The 20,448-nt window shown below is 47.5% G+C and overlaps 1 protein-coding gene across 4 annotated transcripts in view; it reads right to left on the bottom strand.

Moving 5' to 3' along the window:
* crlf1b (cytokine receptor-like factor 1b) overlaps window positions 1-19,568 on the bottom strand; it is a 56,261-nt gene extending 36,693 nt beyond the window's left edge. For 2 of the 4 annotated variants that reach the window (XM_087975898.1, XM_087975897.1), the window contains exons 1-4: window positions 19,277-19,564; window positions 12,198-12,476; window positions 8,896-9,025; window positions 6,149-6,318 (exon numbers count right to left, since the gene is read on the bottom strand). In XM_087975898.1, coding sequence (XP_087832024.1) covers window positions 6,149-6,318; window positions 8,896-9,025; window positions 12,198-12,476; window positions 19,277-19,337 — 640 coding nt within the window. In that variant the 5' untranslated portion in view covers window positions 19,338-19,564. Of the gene's footprint in view, window positions 1-6,148; window positions 6,319-8,895; window positions 9,026-12,197; window positions 12,477-19,276 lie in introns of all 4 variants that reach the window. The other 2 variants (XM_087975895.1, XM_087975896.1) reach the window with 2 other exon arrangements.
* Window positions 19,569-20,448: the final 880 nt, after the last annotated feature.

Raw genomic sequence — 20,448 nt, 5'->3', positions numbered from 1 at the left:
GTTCCAGCATTGACTGTATGTGTGTATATAACAAGGGCCTGTGTCTCAGCATCGATTGTGTGTGTGTGTATGCAACAAGGAATGTGTCTCAGCATCGACTGTGTGTGTGTATATAACAAGGGACTGTGTCTCAGCATTGACTGTATGTGTGTATATAACAAGGGATTGTGTCTCAGAATTGACTGTGTGTCTGTATATATAACAGGGGATGGCGTGTCAAGATTGACTCTGTGTGTGTGTGTGTGTATAACAAGCGACTGTGTCTCACCATTGACTGTGTGCGCATACATATAACATGGGACTGTGTCCCAGCATTGACAGTGTGGGTGTATATATATAAAATATGGGACTGTGTCCCAGCATTGACTCTGTATGTGTATATATAAAACAGGGGACTGCGTCACAGCATTGACTCTGTGTGTGTGTGTGTGTGTATATATAACAGGGGACTGTGTCCCAGCATTGACAGTGTATGTGTGTATATAACAAGGGACTGTGTCTCAGCATTGACTGTATGTGTGTGTGTATATATAAGAAGGGACTGTGTCTCAGCATCGACTATGTGTGTGTATATAACAAGGAACTGTGTCTCAGCATCGATTGTGTGTGTGTGTGTATATAACAAGGGACTGTGTCTCAGCATCGACTGTGTGTGTGCATACATATAACAAGGGACTGTGTCCCAGCATTGACAGTGTGGGTGTATATATATAAAATAGGTGACTATGTCCCAGCATTGACTCTGTATGTGTATATATAAAACAGGGGACTGTGTCACAGCATTGACAGTGTGTGTGTGTGTATATAAAACAGGGGACTTGTGTCGCAGCATTGACTGTATGTGTGTGTCTGTATATATAAAACAGGGGACTGTGTGTGATATATATATATATATATATATATATAAAAGACAGGGGATTGTGCTGCAGCATTGACTGTGTGTGTGTGTCTGTATTTACAGCAGGGAACCGTGTCGCAGCATTGACTGTGTGTGTATATATATATAATATACATATAATAAACAAAGGACTGTGTCCCAGCATTGACTGTGTATATGTGTATATAACAAGGAACTGTGTCTCAGCATTGACTGTATGTGTGTGTGTATATATATAAGAAGGGACTGTATCTCAGCATCGACTGTGTGTGTATATATAACAAGGAACTGTGTCTCAGCATCGATTGTATGTGTGTGTATATAACACGGGTCTGTGTCTCAGCATCGTCTGTATGTGTATATAACAAGGGACTGTGTCTCAGCATCGATTGTGTGTGTGTATATAACAAGGGACTGTGTCTCAGCATCGACTGTGTGGGTGTATATATAACAAGGGACTGTGTGTCAAGATTGACTCTGTGTGTGTGTGTGTGTGTGTGTGTGCGAGTGCGAGTGCGAGTGTGAGTGTGCGTGTGTATAACAAGGGACTGTGTCTCAGCATTGACTGTGTGTGTGCATACATATAACATGGGACTGTGTCCCAGCATTGACAGTGTGGGTGTATATATATAAAATAGGAGACTGTGTCTCTGCATTGACTCTGTATGTGTATATATAAAACAGGGGACTGCGTCACAGCATTGACTCTGTGTGTGTGTGTGTGTGTATAAAACAGGGGTCTTGTGTCGCAGCAGTGATTGTGTATGTGTGTATATAAGAAGGGAATGTGTCCCAGCATTGACTATGTATGTGTGTATATACAAAACAGGGGACTGTGGCGCAGCATTGACTATGTATGTGTGTATATATCACAGGGGACTGTTTCGCAGCATTGATTGTGTGTGTGTATATATATAACAGGGGACTGTGTCCCAGCATTGACTGTGTATGTGTGTATATAACAAGGGATTGTGTCTCAGCCATGACTGTGTGCCTGTATATATAAGAAGGGACTGTGTCTCAAGATTGACTCTGTGTGTGTGTGTGCATATAAGTCTCAGCATTGACTGTGTGTGTGCATATATATAACAGGGGACTGTGTCCCAGTATTGACTGTGTGTGTGTGTGTATATATATATAAAACAGGGGACTATGTCCCAGCATTGACTGTGTGTGTGTGTATATATATAAAATAGGGGACTGTGACCCAGCATTGACTGTGTATGTGTGTATATAACAAAGGGACTTTGTCTCAGCATTGACTGTGTGTGTGTATATATATAACAGGGGACTGTGTCCCAGCATTGACTGTGTATGTGTGTATACAAAACAGGGGACTGTGTCGCAGCATTGACTCTGTGTGTGTGTGTGCGTGTGTGTGCGTGTGCGTGCATACATATAACATGGGACTGTGTCCCAGCATTGAGTTTGTGTGTGTGTATATAAAACAGGGGACTGTGTCACAGCATTGTCTGTGTATGTGTGTATACAACAAGGGACTGTGTCCCAGCATTGACTCTGTGTGTGCGTATATATAAAACAGGGGACTGTGTCACAGCATTGACTGTGTACGTGTGTATATAACAAGGGACTGTGTCGCAGCATTGACTCTGTGTGTGTGTAGATATAAAACAGGGGACTGTGTCGCAGCATTGACTGTGTATGTGTATATACAAAACAGGGGACTATGTCGCAGCATTGACTGTGTGTGTATATATCACAGGGGACTGTGTCGCAGCATTGACTATGTATGTGTGTATATATATATCACAGGGGACTGTGTTGCAGCATTGACTGTGTATATGTGTATATAACAGGGGACTATGCCGCAGCATTGACTGTGTGTGTGTATATATAACAGGGACTGTGTCGCAGCATTGACTGTGTGTGTGTGTATAACAGGGGACTGTGCCACAGCATTGACTGTGTATGTGTACCTGAACCAGAAGGGCACCAATATCCTCGGAGGTAGGTTTGCTAGCACTCTTCGGGGGGATTTAAACTAATTTGGCAGGGGGATGGGATCTGGACTTGTTGTCCAGCAAGTAAGTTAGCTGTTTGTCCGGATGTCCAAGAATTTAGGGAGGCTGTGGAGAAGGTAGCACTGACAGGGAATACTTGCAGACACACGGATGGGTTCAAGTGCGTATACTTCAACGCAAGGAGTATCAGAAATAAGGTGGGTGAACTTAAGGCGTGGATCGGTACCTGGGACTACGATGTTGTGGCCATCACGGAAACGTGGATAGAAGAGGGACAGGAATGGTTGTTGGGGGTTCCTGGTTACAGATGTTTCAGTAAGATTAGGGAGGATGGTAAAAAAGGACGGGGGGGTGGCGTTGCTAATTAGAAATGGTATAACGGCTGCAGAAAGGCAGTTTGAGGGGGATCTGCCTTTGGAGGTAGTATGGGCTGAAGTCAGAAATAGGAAAGGTGCAGTCACCTTGTTGGGTGTTTACTATAGGCCCCCCAATAGCAGCAGAGATGTGGAGAAACAGATTGGGAAACAGATTTTGGAAAGGTGCAGAAGCCACAGGGTAGTAGTCATGGGCGATTTCAACTTCTCAAATATTGATTGGAAGCTCTTTAGACCAAGTAGATTGGATGGGGCGGTATTTGTGCAGTATGTCCAGGAAGCTTTTCTAACTCAGTATGTAGATTGTCCGACCAGAGGGGAGGCCATATTGGATTTGGTACTTGGTAACGAACCGGGACAAGTGATGGGCTTGTTAGTGGGTGAGCATTTTGGTGATGGTGACCACAATTCTGTGACTTTCACCTTGGTTGTGGAGAGAGATAGGTGCATGCAACAGGGTAGGTTTTACAATTGGGGGAAGGGTAAATATGATGCTGCAAGACAGGATCTGCGGAGCATAAGTTGGGAGCATAGGCTGTCAGGGAAGGATGTCGTGGAAATGTGGAACTTTTTCAAGGAACAGATACGACGTGTCCTTGATATGTATGTACCTGTCAGGCAGGAAAGAGATGGTCGTGTGAGGGAACCTTGGTTGACGAGGGAACCTTGGTTGACAAGGGAGGTTGAATGTCTTGTAAAGAGGAAGAAGGAGGCTTATATAAGGTTGAGGAAACAAGGTTCAGACAGAGCATTGGAGGGATACAGGACAGCCAGAAGGGAGCTGAAGAAAGGGATTAGGAGAGCTAAAAGAGGGCATGAAAAATCTTTGGCAGATAGGATCAAGGATAACCCCAAGGCATTTTATGTGTATGTGAGAAACATGAGAATGACAAGAACGAGGGTAGGTCCGATCAAGGACAGTAGTGGAAGACTGTGTATTGAGTCGGAAGAGGTAGGAGAGGTCTTGAATGAGTACTTTTCTTCAGTATTTACAAACGAGAGGGACTGTATTGTTGAAGAGGAGAGTGTGAAATGGACTGGTAAGCTAGAAGGGATACTTGTTAGGAAGGAAGATGTGTTGGACATTTTGAACAACTTGAGGATAGACAAGTTCCCCGGGCCTGATGGGATATATCCTAGGATTATGTGGGAAGCAAGAGAGGAAATTGCAGAACCATTGGCAATGATCTTTTCATCTTCACTGTCAATGGGGGTGGTACCAGGGGACTGGAGAGTGGCGAATGTTGAGCCCCTGTTCAAAAAAGGGAATAGGGATAACCCCGGGAATTACAGGCCAGTTAGTCTTACTTCGGTGGTAGGCAAAGTAATGGAAAGGGTACTGAGGGATAGGATTTATGAGTATCTGGAAAGACATTGCTTGATTAGGGACAGCCAGCATGGATTTGTGAGGGGTAGGTCTTGCCTTACAAGTCTTATTGAATTCTTTGAGGAGGTGACCAAGCATGTGGATGAGGGTAGAGCAGTGGATGTAGTGTACATGGATTTTAGTAAGGAATTTTATAAGGTTCCCCATGGTAGGCTTATGCGGAAAGTCAGGAGGCATGGGATAGAGGGACATTTGGTCAGTTGGATAGAAAACTGGCTAACCGGTCGAAGTCAGAGAGTGGTGGTAGATGGTAAATATTCAGCCTGGAGCCCAGTTACAAGTGGAGTTCCGCAGGGATCAGTTCTGGGTCCTCTGCTGTTTGTAATTTTTATTAATGACTTGGAAGAAGGAGTCGAAGGGTGGGTCAGTAAATTTGCAGATGATACGAAGATTGATGGAGTTGTGGATAGTGAGGAGGGCTGTTGTCGGCTGCAAAGAGACTTAGATATGATGCAGAGCTGGGCTGAGGAGTAGCAGATGGAGTTCAACCCTGTCAAGTGTGAGGTTGTCCATTTTGGAAGGACAAATAAGAATGCGGAATACAGGGTTAACGGTAGGGTTCTTAGTAAGGTGGAGGAGCAGAGGGATCTTGGGGTCTATGTTCATAGCTCTTTGAAAATTGCCACTCAGGTGGATAGAGCTTGTAAGAAGGTCTATGGTGTATTAGCGTTCATTAGCAGAGGGATTGAATTCAAGAGTCGTGAAGTGATGTTGCAGCTGTACAGGACTTTGGTTAGGCCACATTTGGAGTACTGTGTGCAGTTCTGGTCGCCTCACTTTAGGAAAGATGTGGAATCTTTGGAGAGGGTGCAGAGGAGATTTACCAGGATGTTGCCTGGAATGCAGAATAGGTCATACGAGGATAGGTTGAGAGTGCTAGGCCTTTTCTCATTGGAACGGCAAAGGATGAGGGGTGACTTGATAGAGGTTTATAAGATGATCAGAGGAATAGATAGAGTAGACAGTCAGAAACTTTTTCCCCGGGTACAACAGAGTGTTACAAGGGGACATAAATTTAAGGGTGGAAGGTATAGGGGGGATGTCAGGGGTAGGTTCTTTACCCAGAGAGTGGTGGGGGCATGGAATGCGCTGCCTGTGGGAGTGGCAGAGTCAGAATCATTGGCAACCTTTAAGCGGCAATTGGATAGGTACATGGATGGGTGCTTAAGCTAGGACAAATGTTCGGCACAACATCGTGGGCCGAAGGGCCTGTTCTGTGCTGTATTGTTCTATGTTCTATATATCACAGGGGACTGTGTCACAGCATTGACTATGTATGTGTGTATATATCACAGGGGACTGTGTCGCAGCATTGATTGTGTTTGTGTATATATAAAACAGGGGACTGTGCTGCAGCATTGACTGTGTGTGTGTGTATATATAACAGGGTCTGTGTCCCAGCATTAACACTGTGTGTGTGTATGTGTGAGAGAGAGAGAAACGGGAGGATAGTCCTGGATCATTTATACTTTGACCTTTTAAATCTTGCCTCCAATAGTACATTGAACAATCTATCCAAGTCTCTTACCCACATCCAGGATGTCCAGGGACAGGATATCAGAAGCTGCAGTCCCTAATTTGTTTGATGCCTCAACCCAGATTTCATACGGAGTGAAGAGGGCAAGATCCTTGGGAATGTAGCAAGAGTTTGGTCCGGCCCTGGCCATCTCCTGGCACTCATTCTCCTTACCATACCAGCTGAGGAGAGCAGTGTCAGAAATGTTATCATCGTGGAGCATTAGGGCTAGCTCCTCACTCAATCATTATATGAAATAGGTAACATTCACTTGGTAACACAAATCACATGACACCATTTACATTTCCACCAATTTGTTCATTGCACATTTTTTAATCATTGCACAAAATCAAGATCACCCCATAGAGACCATTGAGTTGAATCTCAGGATCTCTGAATTGTTATAGTGATGAAAGATGCACCTGCTCTCCAATGAGGTTTATGACACTGCCAGTATCCTGCCTCTTCCCCATACCTTTGTACATTGCTTCTATTCAAATAATCATCAAATGCCTCAATTCAGTTTGTATCCAACATATTTTCATACATCTTTTCTTGGCCTTTTTGTCTCACACTTTCCCACATTGGACAAAGAAGTGGCAGATGGAGTACACTCTTCCAACCTGTCCAAATCCTTCTGCAGCCTCCCGACCTCCTCAATGCCACCTGTCCCTCTACCTGTCTTTGTATCCTCTGCAAACTTAGTCAGAATGCCCCCGGTTCCTTCATCCAGATCATTAATGTATGAAGTGAAAAGTTGTGGCCCCAACACTGACCCTTGCAGAACACTACTCTGGCTGCTATCCTGAGGACCCTTTTATTCCCATTCTCTGCTGTCATCTCATCTAGTAATTTACCCTGTGTGTCCTATTTGTGCTACATTACTTCCAAAGCCTGTGTCGTGTACCTTTCTCAGGTGTGGTTCACAGTTACTCCAGGTGTTGTTTAGTTTGTGTGGCATTGTATCAAATGCCTTTTGAAAGTCCATGTACAGCCATCAACAGCATTACCATCAGTGACCATTTCTGTTGCCTCTTTAAACAACTCCGGTGAGTTATTCAAATACCATTTTCCCTGTACCAACTGTCACTCAAATAGTTCCACTCTGTGTCTCTTTCTCCATCATCTCCCCAGTCAGTGGAAATAATTGCTCTTCACTTACCCAGGCACTCCCTTTTAGATTCCTGAAAAAAACATTCAATCACATTACCCATAACCCTCTCTACTGCATAGAATATAAACCTAGTTTATGTCCATAAGACATAGGAGCAGAAATTAGGCCATTCAGCCCATCAAGTATGCTCTGCCGTTCAATCATGGCTAAGTTTCTCAACCCCATTCTCTCATTTTCTCCCCGTAACCCTGATCCCCTTGATACTCAAGAACCTATCTATCTCAGTCTTAAATATACTCTCAATGACCTAGCCTCCACAGCCTTCTGTGGCAGTGAATTCCATAGACTCCCCACTCTCTGGCTGAAGATGTTTCTCCTTATCTCTGTTCAAAAAGGTGTGCTTCGGGTCCTAATCTCTCCCAGTATGGAAACAACTTCCCAACATCTACTCTGTCCAGGACGTTCAGTATTCTGTATGTTTCAATTAGATACCCCTCATCCTTCTAAACTCCATCGATTATAAACCCAGATTCATCAAATGTTCCTCATATGATAAGCTTTTCATTTCTGGGACCATTGTCATGAACCTTCTCTGAACATGCTCCAGGGTCAATACATCCTTCCTGAAATATGGGGTCCAAAACTGTGCACAATACTCCAAATGTGGTCTGACCAGAGCCTTATAGAACTCAGATGTACATCCCTGCTTTTATATTCAAGTCCTTTCAAAATAAATGCCATCATTGCATTTGCGTTCCTAACTACAGACTCAACCTACAAGTTTATCTTGAGAGAATCTTCGACTAGATCACCTAAGTCTCTTTGCACTTCAAATTTCTGGATTTTCTCCCCATTTAGAAAGTAGTCCATGCCCCTATTCTTCCTACTGAAGTGCACTACCTCACACTTTCCCACATTGGTCAAAGAAGTGGCAGTTGGAGTACACTCTTCCAACCTGTCCAAATCCTTCTGCAGCCTCCCGACCTCCTCTACCTGTCTTTGTATCCTCTGCAAACTTAGTCAGAATGCCCCTGGTTCCTTCATCCAGATCATTAATGTATGAAGTGAAAAGTTGTGGCCCCAATACTGACCCTTGCAGAACACTACTCTGGCTGCTATCCTGAGGACCTTTTTATTCCCATTCTCTGCTGTCATCTCATCTAGTAATTTACAGATAGTGTGTCCTATCTGTGCTACATTACTTCCAAAGCCTGTGTGGTGTACCTTTCTCAGGTGTGGTTCACAGTTACTCCAGGTGTTGTTTAGTTTGTCTATAACTCCATCAGTGATCAGTGTGCATGGACACCTACATTTCTGTAGACTTCCACTCTTCCTAAATTTTCAGTATTTAAATAACACTCAGGTGTACTCCTGTTTGGTCCATATTGAATGATCTCACACTTTCCTGTGTTGAAACTGATCTGCTGCAGTTTTACCCATCGATTTCACCTGTCGATGTCTCTTTGTAATTATGCATCTGCATTCCTCACTATTTCACCAATCTTTATATCACTAACAAATTGGATAAATGGCTGTCAATTTCTATTGATTACTAAAATAGGTTGAATTGAGTGTGTTCAGTTTGGATCCTTTGACCTGTGTGTTAACCAACAAAGCAAAAGGGCTGTCATGTGCAGTGCCTTACCGTAACTTGTATTTCAGTGTATAGTTGGTATGAAGGAAGGATTCACCCTCACCTCCTGGGTTCCATTTACAGGTGAGGTCCTTGGTGTTCTTTGACCAGCAGGTAATGTTGGTAGGCTTTTCCGGGGGAACTCCATGTGGGAGAGAGAGAGGGAGGGAGAGAGAGAGAGAGAGAAAAAATAAAGCAACAACTACATTTCAACCGCTCAGCTGAGTGAAAGATATATTTGCTGAAAGGTTTCTTGTCTCAGAATTCACAGTCCTGCCCAGGGAACACCTGCTGACTTGGTCCCATCTTATTGTTCAGAAGTAGTGAGCTTCTAATGGAATGACTGAATCCTTTGAAGAGCTCGAAGGAATTGTAGCAGGACTTAGCTGTATAGTCCCATGATCCTGCTTGGTCAGATCAGGCTACCATTCTACTCTATTCTTGTAGTCTACCAATTCCTCCTGATTCCCTTGGAACCCAAAAATCTAACACCCAGAATGTTGGGGCATCCATACCACAGGGGGATTTGTAACTATCTCTCTTCATTCCAATCCAAAATGGCCAACCTCTTATCCTGAGATGATAGTTCCTGCTCTAGAACAAGGAGGGCTGTTGGACAGATAAGAAACATCTATTTGGGGTGAAGAAGACTCTGTTCACATTTCATTTGGCAGCGGACAGGATGGATGTGTTGAACAACAGGTGAATGGGGGGAGTGGTCCCTGTGACATTAACTACAAATCCAACAAAACCTGTCCACTTTCAACAGCAGTTGGCCATTGCCAGAAAGATAAGAGAGAACTTGTGATTAAATGTTGAAGCACGATGGGGGCAGAACCAGCAGGCTCACTGGAGAGCATGCACTTACCATGAAGCCCAGACCAAAGCAGAATGAATGGCAGATCCTGCCCTGTGTCTCAACACTACTTTTAGATATTTTCTAATAGGTAGTTCAGATGTGTTATAGTACACTTCTGGAGCAGGTAGGACTTGAATCCTGGCCTCCTACTTCAGAGATAGGGATACTACCACTGCACCATAAGGGTCCCTTCAAAACTATTTTTAAATTCAAGTAGTTTAACTGGGCAGAAGGCAAGCTCAACTTCCAATGAATAGCAGCAGGTTCCTTCAGGGGCAGGAAATGTGTGTGGAGCAGTCATGGGTGAGGTTTAGAGCTGTTTCTCAAAACCTTTCAGACTGCATTATATTGTGTTATAGCCTGGTTTGCTTTATTTCATTTTCTGTAGGACCACCACATTAATTTATAAAGAAAACAGAATTTAATGTATCAAAGCCAGATTTCATTCTGGATCTTACTTGCCCAGAAACATCAACTGGAATCCCAACAACTCAGACACACTCAGAGATACATAGATACAAGACACACACACACGTGTGGTATGGTGGACAGTGAAGAAGGTTACCTAAGTGTAATATGGGATCTTGAACAACTGGGTCAGTAGACTGAGGAATGGCAGGTGGAGTTTAATTTAGAAAAATGTGAGGTGTTGCATTTTGGTTAGACAAAACAGGGCAGGACTTACACAGTTAATGATAGGGTCCTGCGGAGTGTTGTCGAACAAAGAGACCCTGGGGTGCAGGTACATAGTTCCTTGAAAGTGGTGTCACAGGTAGACAGAATAGTGAAGGTGGTGTTTGGCACGATTGCCTTCATTGGTCAGAGCATTGAGTACTCTATGACTCGAGAGAGACACACAAACACTTGCAGATACACGCATAGAGACACAGGCATATCTGCACACAGACACTCACTTGGACATTCGCACGCAGATACAACAGCTTTGCATTTATAAAACACTCTCAATGTAGTGGAATGTCCAAAATACTTCACAGGAACAAGTATCAAATTGAATTTAACACTGAATCCTTTAAAGCGATACAGCACTTTGACAGATGACAAGAAGCTTGATTCGAGGTAGGAGAGAGAAGTGGTCAACCAGGAAGGTGGAATGATTAACATGGGAGACATGCAAGAGGCTGGAGATGTGCAAAGATCTTCAAGGGTGCTGGGTCTGAAGAAGATTATAGATTGAGTGGGGGTGACACCACAGAAAAATTTGAAAATAAGGACAAGAATTTTAAAACTGAGGCATTGTCAGACTGAGAGCCAATACAGAGTCTAGATTAGAGTGGTGCTAATCTTGACTTTGATTTCCAGGATCTGTAGTCCTCACCTTTGCCTGAGAGCCAATACAGGTCAGTGAGCACAGCTGGGCAGTTGAAAAATTTTCAGAATCTAGTGTTAGAGGGCTGCAGAGTTCTGGATGAGCTCATTTTAATGAAGGTTGGAAGGGGGAGATTGGACAGGTTCAAATCATCAAATCCCATGATAACAAAGGTCTAGATGAAGCATTTGAGCAGTACATGTTTGAGGTAATTGTTGAGGTACTGTGAAATTCATCACCACAGGATGTAGTTGATGCCAAAACATTGAATGTATTCAAGAGGTGGCTAGATATAGCACTTGGGGCAAATGGAATCAAAGGTTATGGGGAGAAAGCAGGATTAGGCTATTGAGTTGGACAATCAGCCATGAACATGAATGGTGGAGCAGGGTGTAAGGGTTGAATGGCCTCCTCATTCTCCTATCTTCTGTTTCTATGTAAGGACAGGGAATGGCAATGTTACAGAGGTTGTAACAGTTGGTATGATGGAATACGCCCCACTTGCCTGGATGGGTGCAGCTCCAACAACACTCAAGAAGCTCGACACCATCCAGGACAAAGCAACTGCTTGATTGGCAACACATCCACAAGCATCCACTCCCTCTCCCACTAACGCTCAGTAGCAGTGATGTGTACTATTTACAAGATGCACTGCAGAAATTCACCAAAGATCCTCAAACAGCTCCTTCCAAACCCATGACCACTTTCATTTAGAAAAACAAGGGCAGCAAATACATGGGAACACCGCCCCTGCCCCCAGGTTTCCATCCAAGCCAGTCTTCATCCTGACTTGGAAATATATCGCCGTTCCTTCAATGTCGCTCCGTCAAAATCTTGGAATTCCCTCCCTAACTGCATTGTGGGTCAACGCACAGCAAGTGGACTGCAGCGGTTCAAGAAGGCAGCTCACCCCCACCTTCTCAAGGGGTGACTAGGAATGGGCAATAAATGCTGGGCCCAACCAGTGATACCCACATCCCACCAGCAAATAGGAAAATGCTCAGTGGATGCACAGTGATCAGCAAGAACTCACATTTGCACACTCATAGCTAAGTGTGCTCATCACATGTGATGCACACTCAGACAGGCTCCTGGTGCTAACAGTGATTAGGAGCAAGAGCAACTTACAGCCCACATAGAGACATGAACCAGCCAGGACTCTGTTGTCGCTACGGTGACACAAAAGGTTATCACCGGATTGTTGCCGTGAGCCGTTCAGTCCACGAAGGGTCACCTTCAGTGCACTGTCATTCACTAGACTGTACAAGTTTGCAGGAAGCTGCTCGCCGTTCAGTGTCCAGTACAGATCCTGGGCGTCCGCGTTAGCATCAGGGTTCACAATGCATGTAGCAGTCAGAGATGAGCCAATGGTCAGAATGGGGTCCTGAGGCACAACCACAGCAAGTGCTGCAAAGGAAGGAAACATTTAAAACAGCAAAAACAAAATAGAACTTGCCTGATCCAGAATTCTCCCCCTTCAAATTGAGGAAACTCATGACTTTAACTTGTGCTAAAGTATTTTACAGCCAGTGATATTGCTTTGGACACGTGGTCACTGTGGGAATGTAGGAACTACCACAGCCACTTTGTACCCGACCAGCTCCCACAAACAACATGGTCAGCGGTTTCTCAGGGATGGACATTGGCCTCTTGCTCTTCTATGGATATTGATATATGACATCCAAACAGCAGCAGCAAGACTGTTCAATCAAGTCTCACATCAAGAGCAGCATTTCTGACTGTGCAGTGCTCCCTCAGACACTCTCACGTGCAACGTTACCTCCAACTGCCAAAAGCACAACCTCTGGGAGCACAAAGGAGCAACCAAGCAATGCTGTATTCCACATGACATTGCAGCCCCCTGTCTCTCCCCCTCTGGCAGTGCAGCCCCTGTCTCTCTCCTTCTGGCAGTGCAGCCCCTGTCTCTCCTCCTCTGGCAGTGCAGCCCCCTGTCTCTCCTCCTCTGGCAGTGCAGCCCCTGTCTCTCCCCCTCTGTCAGTGCAGCCCCTGTCTCTCCTCCTCTGGCAGTGCAGCCCCTGTCTCTCCTCCTCTGGCAGTGCAGCCCCCTGTCTCTCTCCTTCTGGCAGTGCAGCCCCCTGTCTCTCCTCCTCTGGCAGTGCAGCCCCTGTCTCACCTCCTCTGGCAGTGCAGCCCCCTGTCTCTCTCCCTCTGGCAGTGTAGCACCCTGTCTCTCTCTCTCCCTCTGGCAGTGTAGCACCCTGTCTCTCTCTCTCCCTCTGGCAGTGCAGCCCTCTGTCTCTCTCTCTCTCTCTGGCAGTGCAGCCCGCTGTCTCACTCCCTCTGGCAGTGCAGCCCTCTGTCTCACTCCCTCTGACAGTGCAGCGCCCTGTCTTACTCACTCTGGCAGTGAAGCCCTCTGTCTCTCTCTCTCTCCCTCTGGCAGTGCAGCCCCTTGTCTTTCCCTCTGGCAGTGCAGCCACTTGTCTCTCCCTCTGGCAGTGCAGCCCCCGTCTCACTCCCTCTGGCAGTGCAGCCCCCTGTCTCACTCCCTCTGGCAGTGCAGCCCTCTGTCTCTCTCTCTTTCTCCCTCTGGCAGTGCAGCCCCTTGTCTCCCCCTCTGGCAGTGCAGCCCCTTGTCTCTCTCCCTCTGGCAGTGCAGCCCCTGTCTCTCTCCCTCTGGCAGTGCAGCCCTCTGTTTCTCTCTCTCTCTTTCTCCCTCTGGCAGTGCAGCCCCCTGTCTCTCTCCTTCTGGCAGTGCAGCCCCCTGTCTCTCTCCCTCTGGCAGTGCAGCCACTTGTCTCTCCCTCTGGCAGTGCAGCCCCCGTCTCACTCCCTCTGGCAGTGCAGCCCCCTGTCTCACTCCCTCTGGCAGTGCAGCCCTCTGTCTCTCTCTCTTTCTCCCTCTGGCAGTGCAGCCCCCTGTCTCTCTCCCTCTGGCAGTGCAGCCCCTGTCTCTCTCCCTCTGGCAGTGCAGCCCCTGTCTCTCTCTCTCCCTCTGGCAGTGCAGCCCCTTGTCTCTCTCCCTCCCTCTGGCAGTGCAGCCCTCTGTTTCTCTCTCTCTCTTTCTCCCTCTGGCAGTGCAGCCCCCTGTCTCTCTCCTTCTGGCAGTGCAGCCCCCTGTCTCTCTCCCTCTGGCAGTGGAGCCCCTATCTCTCCTCCTCAGGCAGTGCAGCCCCTGTCTCTCTCCCTCTGGCAGTGCAGCACCCTGTCTCTCTCTCTCCCTCTGGCAGTGCAGCCCCATGTCTCTCTCCCTCTGGCAGTGCAGCCCTCTGTTTCTCTCTCTCTCTTTCTCCCTCTGGCAGTGCAGCCCCCTGTCTCTCTCCTTCTGGCAGTGCAGCCCCCTGTCTCTCTCCCTCTGGCAGTGCAGCCCCTGTCTCTCCTCCTCTGGCAGTGCAGCCCCCTGTCTCTCTCCCTCTGGCAGTGTAGCACCCTGTCTCTCTCTCCCTCTGGCAGTGTAGCACCCTGTCTCTCTCTCCCTCTGGCAGTGCAGCCCTCTGTCTCTCTCTCTCTGGCAGTGCAGCCCCCTGTCTCACTCCCTCTGGCAGTGCAGCCCTCAGTCTCACTCCCTCTGGCAGTGCAGCGCCCTGTCTCACTCACTCTGGCAGTGAAGCCCTCTGTCTCTCTCTCTCTCCCTCTGGCAGTGCAGCCCCTTGTCTCTCCCTCTGGCAGTGCAGCCACTTGTCTCTCCCTCTGGCAGTGCAGCCCCCGTCTCACTCCCTCTGGCAGTACAGCCCCCTGTCTCACTCCCTCTGGCAGTGCAGCCCCTTGTCTCTCCCTCTGGCAGTGCAGCCCCCTGTCTCTCCCCCTCTGGCAGTGCAGCCCCTTGTCACTCTCCCTCTGGCAGTGCAGCCCCTGTCTCTCTCCCTCTGGCAGTGCAGCACCCTGTCTCTCTCTCTCTCTCCCTCTGGCAGTGCAGCCCCTTGTCTCTCTCCCTCTGGCAGTGCAGCCCTCTGTCTCTCTCTCTCTCTCTCTCTCCCTCTGGCAGTGCAGCCCCCTGTCTCTCCCCCTCTGGCAGTGCAGCCCCTTGTCTCTCTCCCTCTGGCAGTGCAGCCCCTGTCCATCTCCCTCTGGCAGTGCAGCCCTCTGTTTCTCTCTCTCTCTCTCTGGCAGAGCAGCCCCTGGTCTCTCCCTCTGGCAGTGCAGCACCCTGTCTCACTCCCTCTGGCAGTGCAGCCATCTGTCTCTCTCACTCCCTCTGGCAGTGCAGCCCTCTGTCTCTCTCTCTCTCCCTCTGGCAGTGCAGCCCCTTGTCTCTCCCTCTGGCAGTGCAGCCCCCTGTCTCACTCCCTCTGGCAGTGCAGCCCCCTGTCTCTCCCTCTGGCAGTGCAGCCCCCTGTCTCACTCCCTCTGGCAGTGCAGTGCCCTGTCTCACTCCCTCTGGCAGTGCAGCCCCCTGTCTCACTTCCTCTGGCAGTGCAGTGCCCTGTCTCACTCCCTCTGGCAGTGCAGCCCCCTGTCTCACTCCCTCTGGCAGTGCAGTGCCCTGTCTCACTCCCTCTGGCAGTGCAGCCCTCTATCTCTCTCTCTGGCAGTGCAGCCCTCTGTTTCTCTCTCTCTCTCTCTCTGGCAGTTCAGCCCCTGGTCTCTCCCTCTGGCGGTGCAGCCCCCTGTCTCACTCCCTCTGGCAGTGCAGCCCCCTGTCTCACTCCCCCTGGCAGTGCAGCCCCCTGTCTCACTCCCTCTGGCAGTGCAGCCCCCGTCTCATTCCTTCTGGCAGTGCAGCCCCCCGTCTCTCTCTCTCCCTCTGGCAGTGCAGCCCCCATCTCACTCCCTCTGGCAGTGCAGCCCCTTGTCTCTCCCTCAGGCAGTGCAGCCCCCGTCTCACTCCCTCTGGCAGTGCAGCCCCCTTTCTCACTCCCTCTGGCAGTGCAGCCCCTTGTCTCTCCCTCTGGCAGTGCAGCACTACATTGGATAATGTCATCCAGACTGTGACCATCTGACAGAGGGTAGAGTGTCACCCACTGAGTCACAGTTAGTGATTGTGCTGTTGCTGACGTTGCTAACCTCACTATGTACTGACTGACCCTCTGCTGGAGCTCATTGTCATTCAGCCCAAAATACACTTTGATTTTGAAATCGTCATACCTGGTTTCAAATCCCCCTCAGAATCTCCATCTCAATCCTGCACCGTCTGAATCCCCACCACCCTCTGAGATCTCGGTGCACCTCCCTCTTTGGTCAACATGCCTTTAATTGCCTCAGCCCCAGGTTGTTCAACTCCTCCCTAAAACTCTCAGTCCGTGGACCTCTCTCTTTTTCTTTAAGACAGACAGACAGTCTGTTTCTCTTTGATGAAATTCTTGGCAACGCAGCACTCATGTCGTCATAACTGGCCTGATGTCAAGTATTACCTTCATATGAATCATCTTGAGGGTTTTAAACTTTATTAAATGTGATAAATAAATGCAGTTCTTTGTTGTTATATATTATCCATTCTGATATTATCACCAGCCTTGGCTTCTTTGGGAGATCCCACTGTCCTCCTGCCTGATCTGAATGAAAGGCAGGGACTGGCAATGCTGCCTGGACTCTCGAAGCTCAGCAGCAATAACACCCCCCCCCCCCCCCCCCCAACTGACCCCCACTGATACCAGCAAGCTTGAGGCTAAGATCAGTAACTGAATGACCTAGCTCCTTTGGGGTTAAAAACAGACTATGTTTCAGAGGGTAGACTTCCCGTCTGCTGTTAGATCAGAGGCTATATTCAACGCCACTTCCAAAAGTGGAGTTTCAGCAGCAGATCTGGGAGCTGCAATGGGAGCAGGCTTTAAATCCTGCACAACACTATAAACTGCTGGTGTCAAGTTGACTGTGAATCCTATTTTAAAAAGAGACTGCCTTTTCCTAAATTACAGTTGTTGGGAGGATCGAGAACCCGAGGGCACAGTGTTAATGTCAATGACAAAAGGACAGGAGACAACATGAAGAAAAGCTTTTTCATGAACTGAGTGGTGAAGCTCCGTATTCCCGTCCTAAAGGTGACAGTTCCAATCAGGGCATTCCCAAGGGAATCGGATTCCTGTCTGAGGAGGGAGAATGCGCAGGATTATTCCCTCTCATCTATGGAGGTCCCACAGTCACTCAGAGGGTCTACACAGGCTGACTGCCACGTGGACACATTAAGCACACCTCCCACCTCCCCCCTCCCGTTCCAGAAACCACAGTGGACCTCAGAAAATCAAAAGTCGCAGGAAACTTCAGTTGTGGAGAGGAGGCAGGGGGAGTGGGAGCAGCTAAAGAGTTCCTACAGAGAAGCAACACATACTATCACTGTTCAGATTGACTGTAGGATATCCCAAGGTCATGACATTTAAGGAACCACGAAAACTTCACTCGTCTACATCGTAGAGAGGTAATGGAGAAAGGATGAGAGCAGGACCGAGAGGAGGCCTTCACTGCCAAGAAACATTAGGCAGACAGTTTGCATTCAGCCCTTTCAGCAACTGACAGCAGGCCGGGCAGGAGGTTCTAACCTCTCACTGGGGTCTGAAAGGGGAGCCACAGTCAGGCCGCTTCCATCTTTAGGAGAATCTTCACCTCAAGGCGTTTCACCGCAAGCTGCAACTAGCAGGAGTTGAGAAGACAGAGGATGTGGACCATAGAAAGTGGTGGAGATGAATATGTTAATTTAAGGGGAAGCTAGATAAACACAGCAGAGAGAAAGGACCAGGAGGGGACGTTGATAGTCTGTGATACTAGGTTTGTGAGAAGATAAGCAAGGGGAGCGATGGGGTTGGATAAAAGGTCTTTTTTCTAGCTTTAAATATTAAATAAGTATTTCAAAACTGTTGGCCACATGTTCCAAGAACCAGAAATGAGATCATTTCTTCAGGATCAGGTCATACACGAACATCTGAGGAGGCTGTAGACAACATGGTCACATACATTATTGGACAGCATGGAGGGAGCTTTACTCTGTATCTAACCCCGTGCTGTCCCTGTCCTGGGAGTAGATGATGGAGAAAATGTAGAGGGAACTTTACTCTGTATATAATCTCGTGCTGTCCCTGTCCTGGGAGTATTTGATGGGGAAAATGTAGAGGCAACTTTACTCTGTATCTAACTCCGTGCTGTCCTGTCCTGGGAGTAGTTGATGGGGAAAGTGAGAGGGAGCTTAACTCTGTATCTAACCCTGTGCTGTTCATGTTTGGGAGTGTTTGATGGGGGCAGTGTAGAGGGAGCTTTACTCTGTATCTAACTCCATGCTGTCCCTGTCCTGGGAGTAGTTGATGGGGAAAGTGAGAGGGAGCTTAACTCTGTATCTAACCCTGTGCTGTTCATGTTTGGGAGTGTTTGATGGGGGCAGTGTAGAGGGAGCTTTACTCTGTATCTAACCTCGTGTTGTCCCTGTCCTGGGAGTGTTTGATGAGGAACAATATAAGGGGACCATTTCTTCCAGTTGAAAAGTGTAGAGGGAGTTTTCACTGAAGGTTGCCTCTCACAGTAATTGCTGACAGCCTGATGGCCTGTTTGCAGGTTCTGAGCACAGTCCTGCTCACCAGCCTCCAGCACATTCCAAGTTGTGTAACGGCAGGTCCACACTGATTTCCTCTCAGCTCTGAAGACAGCATCAGTCAACACTTCCAGGAACCGTCGGTCTGCGTTACCAATCTCTGTCCTGGGAAGAGGTGTGTGCATATGGCCCTGGGGCTCTGACTAAATCCTCCTTTTATTACACTCCCACTTTGGCCTCAGCTCTTTCCCAGGGTCTTTCATGTTTTCTCTGAGTCGACCACATTCTTTCTCATTATTTCATTTAGCAGATCAATCTGCACACCTCCCCACACCCCCCACCATTAACTGTTTCATTCCTTTCCTTTACTTTTCTCTCTCTATCCTCTCTCCTCGTCTTTCATCAAACCCACATTATGACTAAACAACAAAGAGAAAGAAACATTATAAAATTTAAATCCCTCTGCAGTTCCCAGGTTTTAAGAGTTTCCTGCTGCACAATAACAAAGGGAGAACTTAACAGGAATTGCAATTATTTGTAACTCAGGTCTTGATTGCATTCAAGGGTTTAGTTCCAAGCAAAACACACTGAAGGTACAGTATGGGTGACACTGGCCCCTCTGGATCCACAGCAATGTTTAACAGTTTCACATTGGTCCTCCAGCACCACTAGTTGACCTCTCACTTGCTTCATATACCTGTTACTCTGGGTCCAGTGCAGACAGAGTTTAACCCCCTCATTTCATTTCAGCCAAAGCAACATTTTCCCAACTGGTTTTCAAAGTGCGACTTACGTGTTAGACTCCAAACCAGCTTCATCAGACACAACAAAAGAAGGAAAACGAGCGACGGCATCTTACTTCCACTGTTGTTTGATTAAAAATTACAAGTTTCCCTGTGGTGTTGGGGTCAAATCAGTCAGAAAAATACTTAAAGAAACAGCGAGAGTTTCTTCCCAGTGCCTGGTGTCTGAATGAGTGATTCTGCAGGAGAATGTTCCCGGTCTGTGCACTGCCTGCCAGGGAGTTCCGCAGTCCTCTACCTTTCAGGCTGCAATGTGACAAGTTGATCCTTGCAGTGCCCCACCCTCCAAACCCCTTCAGTTCATCAGTGTTCACTATTCTGAAAAAGGTTCGGTCGTTCCCTGCACAATTACGCCTCTTGTGTTAGACTGAATAATCCTTCCTGTAATTAACCCTGGCTGCCTACAATTCCAGTCAGCCTACGGATTGTTCAAGCCTATCCCGCAGCGAGTGCCAATAATTAAGCGATGACTCACTCTGTATATTGGTGAATGGCTCAGGGAACACTTAATGGGACAGTAAACAGCATTGAATATCCGAAAATCACTCTCCAACTTATAATAGCAGAGAAGGCAAAAACTCAGAATCTCCACACATTTCTGATATGCCCCACCTCCATTACCGTACCATTCTGTTACACCCTATACCATCACGATAACACTCTGACATACCCTACACCTCTCACTGCAACACACTGATATACCCCACACCCCTGACTGTAACACACTGATATACCCCACGCCCCTGACTGTAACACACTGATATACCCCACACCCCTCACTGTGACACACTGATATACCCCACACCCCTGACTGTAACACACTGATATATACCACATCCCTCACTGTGACACACTGATATATACCACACCCCTCACTGTAACACACTGATATACCCCACACCCCTGACTGTAACACACTGATATACCCCACACCCCTGACTGTAACACACTGATATACCCTACACCTCTCACTGCAACACACTGATATACCCCACACCCCTGACTGTAACACACTGATATACCCCACACCCCTGACTGTAACACACTGATATACCCCACACCTCTCACTGTAACACACTGATATACCCCACACCCCTCACTGTGACACACTGATATACCCCACACCCCTGACTGTAACACACTGATATGTACCACATCCCTC

The sequence above is a fragment of the Chiloscyllium plagiosum genome, unplaced genomic scaffold (assembly GCF_037043375.1).
Source record: "Chiloscyllium plagiosum isolate Xiang-an unplaced genomic scaffold, Cpla_swu_hap1 HiC_scaffold_28, whole genome shotgun sequence".
In the NCBI taxonomy this organism is placed as follows: Eukaryota; Metazoa; Chordata; class Chondrichthyes; order Orectolobiformes; family Hemiscylliidae; genus Chiloscyllium; species Chiloscyllium plagiosum.
This window is presented reverse-complemented; position numbering and strand designations above follow the sequence as displayed.